Raw genomic sequence first — 15,849 nt, forward strand, 5'->3', positions numbered from 1 at the left:
CTAAATCCCCAAAGAGAATTTTATTGCAATGAATCATATTTTTTCAACAAAAATTGATCTACTTACCTCATAAAGATTCTCGTTATATCCATACTAAAGTCCAAGTAAAAACAAATAAGAATAACATAACATCATTGTGCAGATGCAGAGTATAATTAACGAATTTCGTGTTCCATGTTAAATAAAGGGTTTCCGGCAGTGGACAAGCGTTATCTGTGACACATGGCTGTTACAACACACTATCTTATTTCAGGTACTGTCAGTTTCATTTCGAATAAATTAGTGTTTCATTTGTTATTTATAACTAGTTTTTGCCCGCGTGGAAATATTGAGAAAACAAAAGAGGAACCTGTGTCCTTCCAAACTATACTTTACATCTAAGCCAAATTTCATCAAGATATGTTTAGAACTTTAGGCCACACATCCATCCATCTAAACTTTTGCATTTATAATATTAGGATGATTTTAATGCATGGGTACTGGTTTACATCTCTTTCCATTAAGCCAGTTGCCAACAAGTCCTTTTCACAGGCGAGATTTTGTGCTTTGCTATGGAATACCTGAGTTTGTTACGATAGCAAAGTATGAGGAAAGTAACATAAAAGGTTTAACTAGCCTTAGGTTTTTCGGAGATTCAATTAAAACACAATTTTAGTATAAAATGTTTAATTTCCGTGCAACAATATAAAAGTTGTCATATACTTATAAAATATTTTAAATATTTACATTCAGTTCCATCTTACTGGATATAATTGTGTGGTGAATAAATAATCAAAATACGTAAGTCACAACATTAATCACATACATTTTAAATAAGCGTTGGTTAAGAAATATTTTATTGTCATTTTTAAGATATGTCAAAATCAATCCGTATAAACTACGAGGTGACATTTTACCCTCGTACAAGATTAGGTCAGTCCCCAGCTTTAAATTCCATTGCCGTTACAACTATACAAAAGCATATTATTATCTCAATTTTCCTCAAAAGAATAAGGATATATTTATACAGACCGGTGTTTAGAGCAAAGGTAATTTTTATCGTATACTAAATTATGCTGTACTAGATTGAAATAAGGTTTAAATTTATTTCTCAATTCTTATTAAGGAAAGGCCAAAGTAAAATTTAGCTTTATTTTCGATAAAAATCTGTCCTGTTCTATATTCCATAGAAATGCATGTTGAGAAACCTCACAGTAACTTATGTGTATATACATACGGGAATCCAAAATAGTTCAGTACATTTGACTGCCCGTTAATTTGTTAAATGATTTTTTATTTTTAATAACTTCTATGTTGAACAATCCCATCCCCCACAGTCCGTTATAATAATCATATTTAAAAGGCACTCGAATCAAAGTTATTTTCATTATATCACAACTCGTGTTATTCAAATAAACTCGTGCATAATAAATAGTATAAAGTTTTTATATTATTCAAAATTAATCCAAAACGCTTTAGGAATACCAGGTTGTCGCAAACATTCCTTCCAGCTGTCAGCATATCTAGACTTTTCGTCGATCGTTGCTTTACCCAATATTTCCTTTTTCGCCATTTTCGTCTTGCATCCAAGACTTATGTAGATGCTGACTTTGTTCAAATTCGCTTTGAAAACGATCAGTTTGACTGTTGCAGATTTGGGATCCCATCTGGCGGATATAGTGGGCATAAATCTATCGCTCTTCCAATAGCATTCCGCCTTGTTCGCTTCCAATATCGTCGCTTTCAAATACAGCGGTGCTGGAAACACAAAGTTTATATTAAATTAGCAAATTCGTGGCAAGATTTAGTAATCACCTCGGGATTTCAATAAATACCTCAAAGTGTTGGAATAAATAAAAAAAAAGGAAATTTTTAAATCAAACTTCTATACTAATATAATAAAAAGAAAAGATTTGTATTTTTGTATGCATTGAAATAACTCTAAAACTAATAGGCTGATTTTAAAAATTCTTTCACCATTAAAAAACTACGTTATCAGTCAATAACATAGGCTATGTTTTTTACTATTTTTTAATTTCACGCGGACGAAGTGGCTAGCAACAGCTCGTATGCTATATACTTAAATGTGATTAAATAATATACATAATATCCGCATCGAATTTTTACATTTTCAGGTCTATAGATATAATGTGATTACAAGACCTAGAAGATGTATTCGATTCAAACAACTAATTTCATTTACATCGCCGACAGGTGGCGCGCGCGGCAGCGGACAGTTAGCTCGGTATTTATGATTCAGAGCAGAGGGGACCCGCGAGCTCTCTCCTATTTAATAAGCGTTGCGTTGCACAATGTCGCCCACGTCTGAACGTCCCCTCCCCTGGACTATTACCGTACTGATGTTAACCGATCGCCATGGCCGAGTAATTGAGTAATTGTACTATATGACTGATAAACTTATTTCAATTTATCCATACTAATGTTATAAAGAGGAAAGATTTGTATTTTTGTATGTATTGAATTAACTCAAAAACTACTGAGACGATTTAAAAATCCATTTAAGGTATTTATTATATTTTTAATTTCACGCAGGCGAAGTCGCGAGCAACAGCTAGTTAGTTATAAAGTATTAAGATTATTTCAAAGTAATTTAACAAAACACTTTCGTTTAACGCGATATAAAACAATGTCTAAATCTAAACACATATGTACAGAGGTCATTTAGAATATCGCAAACAATATAATAATTTAGTTTACATTGTTTAGATAAATATGCATAATTAAACAACTGAATTAACTCACAGCATCACGTTCCTAATCATCGAATATTGTTAATTATTTCGCTTCATATTTTCACGCAAACTAGAAACTGTCTGTCGTTAAGAGATTACAAACAATATATTACGAAAAAGAATGCATTTATTTTGTATTTTCAACACCAACGAAATAAGCTTTACACAAGAATATAGTTTTAAAAACAAACATCGTTAAGGGCGAGACGAAATAAGTATAGTACACAGTTCATTGACTCAAATGTGTACACAGAAAGTACAAATATTTGCACAACAATCTCTTGGAATACAATCCCCAATTTTGTGTACAAGGTACAAAATGACCGTAGGTTTTCACTGCGCAATTCGTACGAAAAAATACATTCTAATTAACGCTTAATTTGATAATTCCCAACAGAGCACCTATTTTAAAAAAAATATATATTTGCTACAAAACACACCGTCAAATTATGGTTTAAAAAAAAACTTAAATAATAGTATAATGTTGCACTAGCATTTTAGTAGAAAAGTCGCTAAAGTTAATTATCTATAGAGATATTGACCTATAACTAGCTATTGCTCTCGACTTTGTCCACGTGAAATTTAAAATATGTTACTCAGCGATAACATAGCTTTTAAATGGCGAAAGAAAATTTGAAATCGTCGCAGTAGTTTTTGAGTTATTTCAACATATAAATATCCAAAAATATAGATCTTCCCGCTTATAATATTATAGTATGGGTTAACAACCATTACAATTAACGAAGAATTAAAATAATAAAATCCTTAGCTTAAAAGAATACAATAACATCACAATAAAATTTCAATCAACATTACAAAAGCCTTTCAAATCTCATTAGCATTTACCTCTTGAGAGATTCTGTCACAATGTATTATTGAACGCAAGCAAACAATAGTACAATATAGAAAACCAATAGGGAATAAAAAATGGTACATCCGTACAAACATACTTTTAGACGACTACAAATCAATCGTTTATTTCTTACTAGCTTTCGCCCGCGACTCCGTCCGCGTGAAATTTAAAAAAAAAACAAAAGTGAGTAGCCTATGTGTTTTTCCAGGCTATCTTCTACGCCTGTGCCAATTTTCATCAAAATCCGTTTAGCCGTTTAGAGTACAAACTTTAACCAACATCCATCCATCCATCCATCCATCTAAACTTTCGCATTTATAATATTAGTAAGATTAAATCTTAATCCACTTGAGTTATTTTTACCTATAACTATTAATAAAACTGAATTCAGTGAAAGTAAAAATTAGATTTACCCATTTCATTAGCACACAATGTATTTTATTGTCTATCGATTTATTTCTATTTTTAATATGCTCGTGGTTATTAACATCAGTAGGATAATTATCAAACTGCTTACTAGTTCCTAGACTATAATACCTCGGCATTAGTTCAATTGCTTCATTAATTATTAAATGCAATCGTCTGCCATGCCATTGAACACGTAGCGACGTTATTAACGTACCGATGTAAATTGTGTGGTTTAATTTCCCAGAGTTATGGTCAGTTTCCGAGGTACTTTTAACCATTCGTTGGTGTTTTTGGTATAACCTGAAATGCGTTTCCGAACTACGTTACTTGAGTTTTACTCCTTTGAAATTTAGTTCAACCTAACACTAATAAATCACTAGATAATCTTACTAATATTATAAATGCGAATGTTTAGATGGATGTATAGATGTTTGTTAGATATAGCCTAAACGGCTGATATTTGTATAGATGTAGAGCATAGTCTGGAAGAATATACAGGCTACTTGCTTTTGTTTTTCTCTAATTCCACGCAAACGGATTCGCGGGCGAAAGCTTGTGATAAAATAAATGGAAACCTCAGCAACCCAGTCTTAAGCAGACACTGCGCTGTTTGTCATTAACTTTATCTAATTAGCAGACAGATTTCTATAACGTCTAGAATTTATTTTGTCTGTACAAAAGTTGTCAGTACAAGAAGCATTAACTATGCTAATAGGGGACTTAGAAGCAAGCAGGGGTTTGAATTTTAATTGCTACATTAATTATCATCAAATAACTCTCCTATGCGGCGAAGCCCTTAAGTATAACACATCCAGATTAAAAAGGTTGTATGTCTACATAAAATGGAATTAAACAAAGTAATTAGGATAGCGGAATTTTGTAAATGAATTAGTACGAATTTGTGTAATATTCGTGTTGTGTGTTCACCTTTATACTAATGGGCGTTTACTTGACGGTAATAGTTAGTACTACGTTTGTAAAGGGAGATAATTTATAAAATGGAAGTGTTGTGACCTCACCTTTATACTGCTCGTGCTCCTGCATTGTTTGGACGCTGCAACGCAGACGGTTCACGGTAAGCTGCACAGTGTCGTTGAGGCCGTCCTCGCTTGCCGCGTACAATAATGTCACTTCTAGCTGGCCCTTCTTATTCTCCCTCTGAAAATTAAACGCAAATATAAAATCTCTAATAACTTTTTCAATATCTCTCCTACGTTATCCTACTCCCGTAGGGTCAGTGCATGGGATTTTCGTCCTCAAAATAACTCTATCATCCATCACCTCAGTTATCACTCCCTTTTTGATCATGTCACCATTCACGCAATCCATCCATCTCTTTCTACGTCTATCTACGATGTACCCCTCCACACTGATCACTATCGTGTTAGAAAACTTGATTATGTCTGGGATCGATTATGTTATACTAATTTAATAATTAAAAGCATAGCATTTGGTGAATTAACGATTACTTGACTGGCTCGGTAAGTTAAACGTTTCGAGAGATGGTTTATAATGATATAAAATATTCTTACTGTTCCAAAGAATGGCAATACATCCGAGATATAATTAAAATATTTACTTTGCCTAATGATTCATTACCCACCTGCGAACTTATAGATATGTAGAGTATATTTTAAGTCAATACAACCAAATACGCCTAGATTAGTTTAAAAATCAATCATACTAATATTGTAAATGCGAAAGTTTAGATGGATGGGTGAATGTTTTTAAGACTTCTAGTCTAAACGGATGAACGCTTCTTGATGAAATTCTGCATAGATATAGAGGACAGTCTGAAGGAACACAAAGGCTACTCACTTTTGTTTTATTTAAGACCACGCGGACGGAGTCACAGGCGAAATTTATTGATGTTATAATTCATACAAATTTATACATAGTATGCTAAATAATAGATATAATTTGCTGTTGGAATTTAAAACTAATGACTCAGTGCTTTCTGGTGTTTGTAAACATATTTATAAATAAAATATACAAGACTATTAAATTGTCTGTCGGTAAAATTTACGATTTGCCTTATTCGTTTTTCTTACGTGTTTTGAGTCATCGACTAGGATCAAAATTTTAGATTACATAATAACATTCAATACAAATGTTTAGAGGACATCAAGGTAGCATTACGTCATCTTAATAGGCTACATACAAACCGGGAGCGGTCGAGGTCAAAGCTATTCTATTGTCGACTTCAATCATTAATAGAATTAAAAAATTAAACAGTCTCCTCGTATGTGAATCATACATATGAGAAATCTCTTCATTGTCTCTATGTTCAGATTCTACTAAAAACAATTCCGATTTCCCACAAAGGTTTAGCTACAAAACCTGACGCATTTTAATAAACAATTTTTAATCTAGGAAAGTTCTGTTTTTAAACAAAAAACTATTTTGCATTTATTCTCTTCATACTCGAATATACGCTTCACTAACTTAGCAATGTATCTACTACAAAAAGTATATCTTCCCAAAACTTTGCATAAATATTAAGTAAATTATTTTACAGAAAAAGATTAACGTAATATTGTTATCATAAATCCATGTAAGTATATTAGAGACAAGCCAGTTGTTTCATCTGGAGCGAAAGATCAGCTAAATTGAAATCCTCTTTCGGTTAGCAGATAAACGCTCAAAAAAGGTTTCCCGCGAAGGGTTAAAAGAAATCCAATTATGTCCAACGGATTTCAAACAAAAAAGCAAAATTGACCACATTATATTTGAGTTGGGAGAAATATCTAATACAGTGATAAAACGCTGTAATTACATCATGCTATTGAATGTTAGTTAACGATCGTAACGAATTAACTTCCGAGATGCGAGGAGTTCGCAGTTCGTAAAATCTAACTATAATATGTTTGCGCAATTGTATTTCAAATGCACATGATCACCGTTTAGGAGGTTTTTTTTATAGGAAAAGCGGGCAAACGAGCAGGGGATCGCTTGGTACTAAATGATCCGACGCCCATGAACATCCGCAACGCCGAGAACTGCAGATGCGCTGCCGGCCTTTAAGGTTTAGTAAAAATCTATTTCGTTAAGGCAATAGATATCCTGGTCATCTACAAAACCGAAAGTTATATACTGGTTATAATCTGCTTCTGTGTCCATTTGTTCGTTTGCTACATGATCCGCAGCCTGTGGCAAATTACAGTTGGACATAGGACTTCCCCAGTTCCTACTACATTATTAGCGAGACTAACTACAAGTACCATAACAAAGTAATTTTACCCTAGAGTCAGAGGCTACAAGTCCACTTGCGATAGCATTAATAGGTCTCCAGACATCAGGCGTTCCTATCAACCCATTCTTGAGATCATTCTGGAATAATTTGGAATCAAAGTTCCACGTCGCTGCTCCTACGGTCCTCCGTTTCTCTAATATTAACTTCTGAGCCGTTTCAGCTTTCGTCGACTTAAAACTACTGAATGTCTTTTCTAGAAAACCAGTCTTAGGTTTGTTTTCCTCTTCGTCGGTTAGTTTATTATTTTTTTTGGTATCTAAAGTTTTTGCGCTTCTTCTTCTTTCAGATTCTGGTTTCGGTGCCTCTAATATAGCGTATATTGTTAAGGACAAAAAATGGCCGGCGAGTTGTGTTTGAAGGTCGACTTTTTCATTGGGTTTCTTTGATGGTTGCTGTTTCAATTGAAATTTAAAATCTTCATTCCAAACCGGCCAGGAGCTTTCTTGCAACGTTGTTTCATATTTACTTTCGCCTGGAAACACTTTTACCTGTAACAAAAATATTTTTAATAAGTATAACTAATATTATATGTTGGATCGATGGTTTTTAGAGTTTGTAGCCTTTAGCCCTTTACGGCTGTACGGATCTCGATGAAATATTAGCATAGACGTAGAGTATAGTTTGAGAAGAACACATTTATGCTACTCACTTTTGTTTTTTGTTTAATTCCTCGCGGACGGAGTCGCGGGCGAAAACTAGTCAGTATAGAAAATAATACATCACTGCTCAATTACTTTTCTTTTTGATTTCAAGTCAAATTTAATGAGTACTACGTTCGTACATACTTCAAGTTATTACCAGAGAATAGAACATCAGTGTAATTATCACACGCCTAGGACACGATAATTTTACTAATGACCTACCTACGCTTTAATTTAGTGACGTCGATGACTTACCCGATAACATTCTATAGCCCCCTTGATAGCGCTAAAGAGACTTTAATTGGCAGAACTATTTTCACGGGCTTATCAGTTGTTACGAGTGGTGAGTAATGTTGGCAAATAGCGTTTACAGCCTACCATTTAGGATATGTTATAGACTGTAAAGATAACGTGGACTAAATCCACATTTGACACAAAAGTATTTCATTTTTGACCGACTTCCTAAAAGGAGGTACTCGATTCGTCTGTATGTTTTTTTTTTAATACGCAAATGTAGTATGATTACATTGTAAATAACTTTTATTTTAAATATTACTTTAGAAAGATGTAGATATTTATACATAATACATAATGACAAAAACAATTACCATTATCGACAGAACATCGAAAGAGTCGGTATATCTGTCTTGGATCGATTTTAATGTTTACGTCATTTAACTATCTAAGTTAAATTACTTTTTGGCGTACGGTTTTGATCGACAAAACCGTCATCGAATTAAGCGGTTGTTACTATATAGTTATTCTCGTTTACGTGGTAAATATATAATTATTATATCAACTAGGTAATTTATTTCACAGTTGTTTTATCCTTGTCTTAGGTCAGAATTAGTGAAAGCAGACCTGAATATATGCATATGCTAAAGATAAGATATGTTCTTGAAATACTCAAAATGTTTTGATAAAAACACGGCAGTATGATAAGGATTGAGATAATCGCTTTTAATCTCAACAAAAATGGAGAGATGTTTATCATCAATATTGTCTTTATTGCTAGTTATTAAGCAAAAAAACCGTGAAAGTGGATTTTCCGGCATCAAACAAACAAAGCAAAGCAAAAGCAAAACAAAGCATTATCAAACAGCGTATCTGAAAGTTATTCAATATTTTACGTACGATATCGATAATATAATAATAATAACGTTAATTTTCTTTCCATATTAAAGCATGGAATGAACGATATTGCATTGTATTTTTCCTTGGGACTAATTTACCTCTTCATTTTATTCTACCAAGTATAATTTTTCTTATGGATCTCTCTAGAAATATATGAACTTACATAATTGCAGTGTAACATTGTTAAGGCGAACAAGTTACATGTAATTATAGCAACAGACAACTTACTGGTGTACTATGTTGCGGTCAGACGATACCAGACCGAGATCAGATTTCACGTATCAAAGTATCAAAGCAATACCTTCCAGGTTTTACACTACTCAATTACTTATAAATGCTCCATTATCGAAATACATAGAGATATCTCGTAGTAATATTTGACCTAATAACCTCTTGCAAATTTGCACATACTTCATCTTAAGCGAGGTCACACCTTACTCATTTTAACACGAAGTTCACAATCTTTATTCTTCATTTTACATGTCCTTCCTCGAGATAAAAAACATAATTTGTTAGTATGTTTCTTTTTTTAAATTAAAGGCGACGGAATTACTTAAATCGTATGATAACATAGTATATTGCTAGTGTAACGGTTTATCCCAAAAACATGTTACTAAACTACCTAACCTGCGTCTATGTTGACACTTTTTAATTAACAGACAAATAAATATGCTGAGAGCTGAACTACGATGATAAACACTTACGCCCTAGACGCTATTTATGTAATCAACTAGTCGAGTAAAAACCTAACTATATATTATACCTGTGTTTCTTATTCGTGTAACAATGGTGGGAACTAATTTATAAAGTAACACATGAAGTGACTCATACGTGTCTCATTATTTGCATCAGCTTTTTTTGCACCTCCGCTCTTACATATTTTGTCGATAAAATATGCTTGCCAGATTAAATTCTACATAAACGTAAGCTAGTTGATTTGTTACTTATTCGGAACAAAAAATTGGTATTATCTTAGTTCTTACTAATATAAATGCGCAAGTTTAGATGGATAGATGTTTGTTTTTGTTTGTACCCTAAACGGTTAAACGGATCTCGATAAAATTTGGCGTAGATGTAGAGCACAGTCTTCAATAACACTTAAGCTACTCACTTTTTTTTTTTCATTCTTCTTCAAAGCTTGTAAATCATATGGCAAGTAGAGTGGTAAAGACAAACCAACATATCTATGAAGACATGTGGCACAAAACCTTATTAGTGTCACCTTTTGAAGTGAAAGTTGGTGAAATCAAATCCATTCACACGTTACACTGTAGAGTACTCTTTGAGAAATAATTTAAATAAAACATAATTAAAATTATATTAATCGATGTACACACGCGGAGTACGTTTAGACACGAGAAGGAGGTCCAAAATGGAATAAGCAATCTCTTTCCATCAACTTAATTGACGGCATAAGTTATTTCTTATATCTTTACCTAAGGAGTAAATAATATAACAAATTAATACTAAATCTACAGTTTTCTAAGCATACAATTTAAAAAGAAAATCGCGTGACGTCATACAGCAATAAACTTAACAGAAGACACGACGTACATTATCTCACATTAGAACAGAAGTACCGCGTTGCAACTTTATCTATGGTTATACATTTTAAACTACAAGAAATAAATAAGTTATAAAAAGAGTTGAGTACCTCCTTCTTTTAGGAAGCCGGTCAAAAAATTAAACGATAGTTATCTGTATTTTGAATATGTCTTCACAAATATTATTAATAAATGAATGAACTTGACCGGAGTTTCATCAGTAAAATTAGATTTATAAGTAACGGAAAATTACAACCTTCAAGTGGCACGTGCTCCTAATTTATTGCTTGCTAAAGTTTGCTCGTATATTAGCAATATAACGAGATTTTACCACGAATTATATTTGGACAAGGTTTATAAACCAGTAAATCAATATGCTTACGTACTTACGATTAAATTGGTTTTGAATTGTTATATTGATGTTTATTATAAAAAATAACAGAAATAAAATTAAGACTTTCTTTATTACTTGACTATTAAAATCCAATTAGCATGAAATAATACTATCCGTTATTACAAATCAAACACGCTAACATAACATTATGTTTTTACGAATTTATTGTACCAATATTTTGTCAAGGTCAACTTGAAGGATTTCAAAGCCAAATAAACACTAATTAATTACGTCAACTAATAAAATAATCAGTCAACATTAAACTTGAAGTGTCGCATCTTTATAATCTTACTAATATTATAAATTCGAAAGTTTGGTGGGATGGATGTTTATTAGTTTGTAATTTAAACGGCTGAACGGATTTTGAAAAAATTTGACACAGATGTAAACCATAGCCAGAAAGAACATATAGGCGGCTACTTACTTTTGTTTTTTAATACCACGCCGACGAAGTCGCGGGTAAAAGCTAATCTTACTAATATTATAAATGCGAAAGTTTAGATGGATGGATGGATAGATGGATAGATGGATGGATGGATGTTTGTTATCGTTTGTAGCCTAAACGGCTGAACGGATCTCTATGAAATTTGGCACAGGTTTAGAGCATAGTCTGGAAGAACACATAGGCTACTTTTTATCCCGGGAATAGTTACGGTTCCCCTGGGATTCATTAATTCAGTTTTTTAATGTTTACTCGATCATTCTGCAACGGTTCAACATATCTTATTGAAATTTGGCACAGATATAAAACAAAGTCTGGAGTACACATGGGATAAGCTTCACTCCCGAGAAATGTCCGGTCATGTCCGGTTCCCGAGGGATACGTAACTTTTTGTAATTTATATAGTTTGTATGTTTTCTAATACCACGCGGACGAAGTCGCGGGCAACAGCTCGTCTACAATAATGAAGAAAATAGGTCTCTATTGGATGGATGGATGTTTATTAGTTTGTAGTCTAAACGGCTGAACGGATTTAGAAGAAATTTGTCACAGATGTAGAACATAATCAGGAAGAACACATAGGCTACTTACTTTTGTTTTTAATGCCACATGTTTTAAATGCCAAAATAATGAAGAAAATAGGTCTCTCTATAAGTAACTGCACTATACACTCTTATTGCATTATTCAATATTAAGGTGCAGCATTCGCACGTACATGGAATCGTACTTACGTTTAAATGAATCACAATGCACGCCTAACCTATAAATATATTTACGAACACAGTATGACCTATTTCCACTATTAAAACTAGTAGTTAATAATACTATTTTTATTGATATAAATACAGTAGACAATTCGGTAAAAAGTAAAGGATTATTTTTGATATACTACTATACAAACTTATAAGTAACAGCAACCGGGATAGTTTTTCGTATTTTCTAAGGGACATATATCATTAATTTTCTTTATTTATATTTAACACTACGTCGATTTTAAATATCAAAAGCTGTCTTATTATTTTTAACACAAACAAAAAGATTTATTGTCAATTTTCCTATTGTATGGCTTGAGCGTCCTCATGCATAAATTACTGTCGTTTAATATGTAAATATTAATAAAAACGGAAATGAAAAAATCTGCTTACAAAAGGTTGCTAAAATGAAAATTGATCCCTTTATGTTGGTACTTAATTTTCCTGGTGTCTCTGAAAACCAGATAACCTTGATGTATATGACACCTTTTTGTGTCGGGGGAAATCTTCAAAGGTTACCTTGCCTTCTTGTTGGAAGGCAGGGTTATGTAGGATTTGACCCACTAAAACCTCCTCGGTGGCTATCATCTAGTGACAGTCGAAGGTTCCGGGATCTCCAAGAAACACACCGGAACTTTCGGCAATGTATATGACACCTAAACTAGTATTATAAAGAGGAAAGATTTATATATTTGTATATATTGAAATAACTCAAAAACTGGGCGAAATTCATAATATCTTTCACCATTCAAAAGATACGTTATCAGTGAGTAACATAGGCTATATTTTGATGCTGCTTGAATGCTGATGCAATCACCAGTTTTAGCGCATATAATTTTTAATTTATTTGCTATATAATCAAATATAATTTCTTGTTAGAACACTATTAAATTGTACTACAGAATTCAAATTAAAACATCTTCTAAACACCAATTTAGTCTCCGAATTAAAGCTGGGCTATGTATCTCTTTTATTTATTGCAAAGAAAAACATAAATACTGTAAAGCTGAGGCCGAGCTATAAAAGTAAATTTATGACGTCATCGGTCGAGTTTCAGCGGCTTCGGAAGCGTGTTCATAATTTAGCAGCACGTTAATTGAGCTTCGTCGTCATTGTTGGAATTTCACGAGTTAAAAATCTCAACTGTTACTAATTTGAAGAATGAAGGCGACTTGATAGGGTCGATTGCTTGCGACTTTGCCAGCGTGAATTTAAAAAATAAAACAAAAAATGGCATATGTTACTTACAAATAATTTTTAAAAACGGCCCAGTAATTTTTGTGTGGATGAAATAGATACAAAAATCCTAAAATACAATTCTTTCCCCTTTATATTAGTGTAGATGGGAAAAATTGGAACTAATTTGTTGACGCACATTACAGAATAATGTTATAAAGATGCGATGACGATAGAAGGACCGTCAGGCCAGGATTTTTTATTATTAGTTAGGCTTTACAATACTATACTTGTTAAACGTTTGTTGCAAAATTGCACCTTTTGCTTTTAATTACACTAAAGTCGGAAGTAAACAAAAAAGTTAAGTAACTTATTTAATTTAATACTTAATATTAATACTAACATTATTCATCAGTCAAAAAAAAACAAAGGAAGTGGTAACAAGATAAAAATAATTAACAATTAACAGCGTAACGCTTTGTCGGTTGTAATTAGGGCTGCTACCTCCTCGAAATGCGAAAGTTTAGTTAGATGGATGTTTGTTCAGAACTGCTGAACGAATCTTGACGAGGCACATATGTAGATCTAGAAGAACACGTTTTTTCACCGCCAAGTAGTCAATAGTTGTAACGTAAATGTTCGTTACTTTTTTCACAACCCTTGTTATAATAGTTCAGCCAACCGTCAAGGCTATCGTTATACGTGATGTTACAAAGATTATTTTTAACCGATTACATATGTTATATACTATATTTAACAACGATTAAAATAAAATACGTAACTTTGTCACTTATTGTCACAAGAAAAAAAGCGAACCACATACCAGATGCTATGTTTACATGATTTACGGTTTTAATAAATAATACCGCGACGGCATTTGACCTTGGAGGGTAGACACATGCCCTTGGAAGGAGAAATGATTAATATCATAGATATAACCGTACATATATTATAGTGCAATTTATAAACGTAAGAGTTGAGTATGGTAAGATCAGCGAGTAAGCGAAATTAATGTCGAGGATTTGTTAAAAGATTTTTTAAAGGTTTCATTATTAATGTTAGGATTAGAAATAACGCGACAAGAAAAGGGTTGTTTGTGTATAGTCAAACCAAGATTATAATAATCCTGACTTATCAATCTCAAATGTCTTCCATATTTTATTTTGCTGCAAAATTACGCGATTTCATATTTCTGTTCAGGCCATATCAAGCTCAAAAACATGTACCTAAATCTAAAAAAACTGTTTCTAGTATAGATAACATATTTTGTATTACTACTTCCGTGTATTTATGCATTGCTTATCTGATTATATGTCTACAATTGGCATATCAACAAGACAAAACAAGAGTAAAATTAACTTATTGTGTAAATTCGCAAAACTTGAAAAGTCTTGTATAAAACGTATCACTAAACCTTTATTTGTGTAACAACATAGTATAATATAGTTTTGTTTATAAAAAAATTAATAAAAACTTACTTTAACAAGGTATCCATGAGCTCTACTTAGCCCAAACAAGGAAGGAAGGTGCCGGGCGCCAATAACCGTCACATACAAATTTTTACTAACTGGGTGCAACGCTAATTTGAATCCTATTTCCGGATCTAAGCTTCCACTTCCCGATAACTGATTGTCTCGATTGGAGTTTAAAATATTTTTAAGTTTATTCAAAGAAAACGCCATGATAAACAAATATCGTCTTCACTTTGATATCACGCATACATTTGTTCGTAAACCGGTTTATTGAATAAATTGAGATTCACACATTATTTAAAACTCGTTTACATTATCTTGCACTTTTATAAACATTTCAATTCAAATTTAATAACTTTACAAAAACACTATAAAATCACATCTAAATACACAGGTTTCTAGTAACACTTGATAAACATAACTGCATTATTGTTATCGGCGTATACGATTACAAATTACAATTGCGAATTGTATGACAAATGAATGAATGTCAATTGTGAACATGAACTCCCCAGCATATGTTGTTTGTCATTCCATTACAAAAAAATACAACTAATTTTAAAGGAATACCAATAATGCGCGAGCGATTATCGGATCTCTCTTTTACTCTTATGCATAGTTCATAACCTCGTTGCGTTTGTGATATTGTTATAAGTGTGCTCTTTAATTTACTGTGATAACAACTTACCACTCCGCCATCTAGTGGTAATAATAGTTGTGGCGATCTTTGTTCATAGATGGCGCTATAAGATCAATTATGCATGATATTGCCACGGATCTCTATAAATGGATAGGATTTAAACTGTAGTTTTGTGAGTTTATTCGAATATCGTATTTTTGGTGCTGATGGTTGCTGTTGATTGTGGTGAAGAGCTTTTGAAATAATAAAAGTAATGTACTTATATCAAAACAAAGCAAAAGCTCTCATTTTAAAAAGTCGCCTATCCATTTGTACATATTAATGTTACATACAGACACTTTGATCGTGCTGACATCTATAGTGGGCAAAATTACCATTTGATTGCCAGGATAGGATAACCATAAATAC

At 32.6% G+C, this 15,849-nt stretch overlaps 1 protein-coding gene across 1 annotated transcript; it reads right to left on the reverse strand.

Moving 5' to 3' along the window:
* Nucleotides 1–677: 677 nt before the first annotated feature.
* Nucleotides 678–15,332, reverse strand: LOC106105585. Its single transcript, XM_013285983.1, has 4 exons — nucleotides 14,808–15,332; nucleotides 7,234–7,734; nucleotides 5,013–5,151; nucleotides 678–1,737 (listed from the first exon to the last, which is right to left on the reverse strand). Exons 1-4 carry the CDS (start codon nucleotides 15,009–15,011, stop codon nucleotides 1,430–1,432), a joined length of 1,152 nt encoding a protein of 383 aa, XP_013141437.1. The 5' UTR covers nucleotides 15,012–15,332; the 3' UTR covers nucleotides 678–1,429.
* Nucleotides 15,333–15,849: the final 517 nt, after the last annotated feature.

The sequence above is a fragment of the Papilio polytes genome, unplaced genomic scaffold (assembly GCF_000836215.1).
Source record: "Papilio polytes unplaced genomic scaffold, Ppol_1.0 DF822845.1, whole genome shotgun sequence".
NCBI lineage: Eukaryota > Metazoa > Arthropoda > Insecta > Lepidoptera > Papilionidae > Papilio > Papilio polytes.

Bases quoted from the DNA above. Each gene is read 5' to 3' on its own strand.
- LOC106105585 (XM_013285983.1), bottom strand. From the start codon at position 15,011: ATGGCGTTTTCTTTGAATAAACTTAAAAATATTTTAAACTCCAATCGA. The intron at 5,152-7,233 runs GTAAAATTACTT...TTTAATTTTCAG, and splicing joins TTGTAGCCTCTGACTCTAGG to AGGGAGAATAAGAAGGGCCA. The intron at 1,738-5,012 runs GTGAGGTCACAA...TTGTGTTTCCAG, and splicing joins GGAGCACGAGCAGTATAAAG to CACCGCTGTATTTGAAAGCG.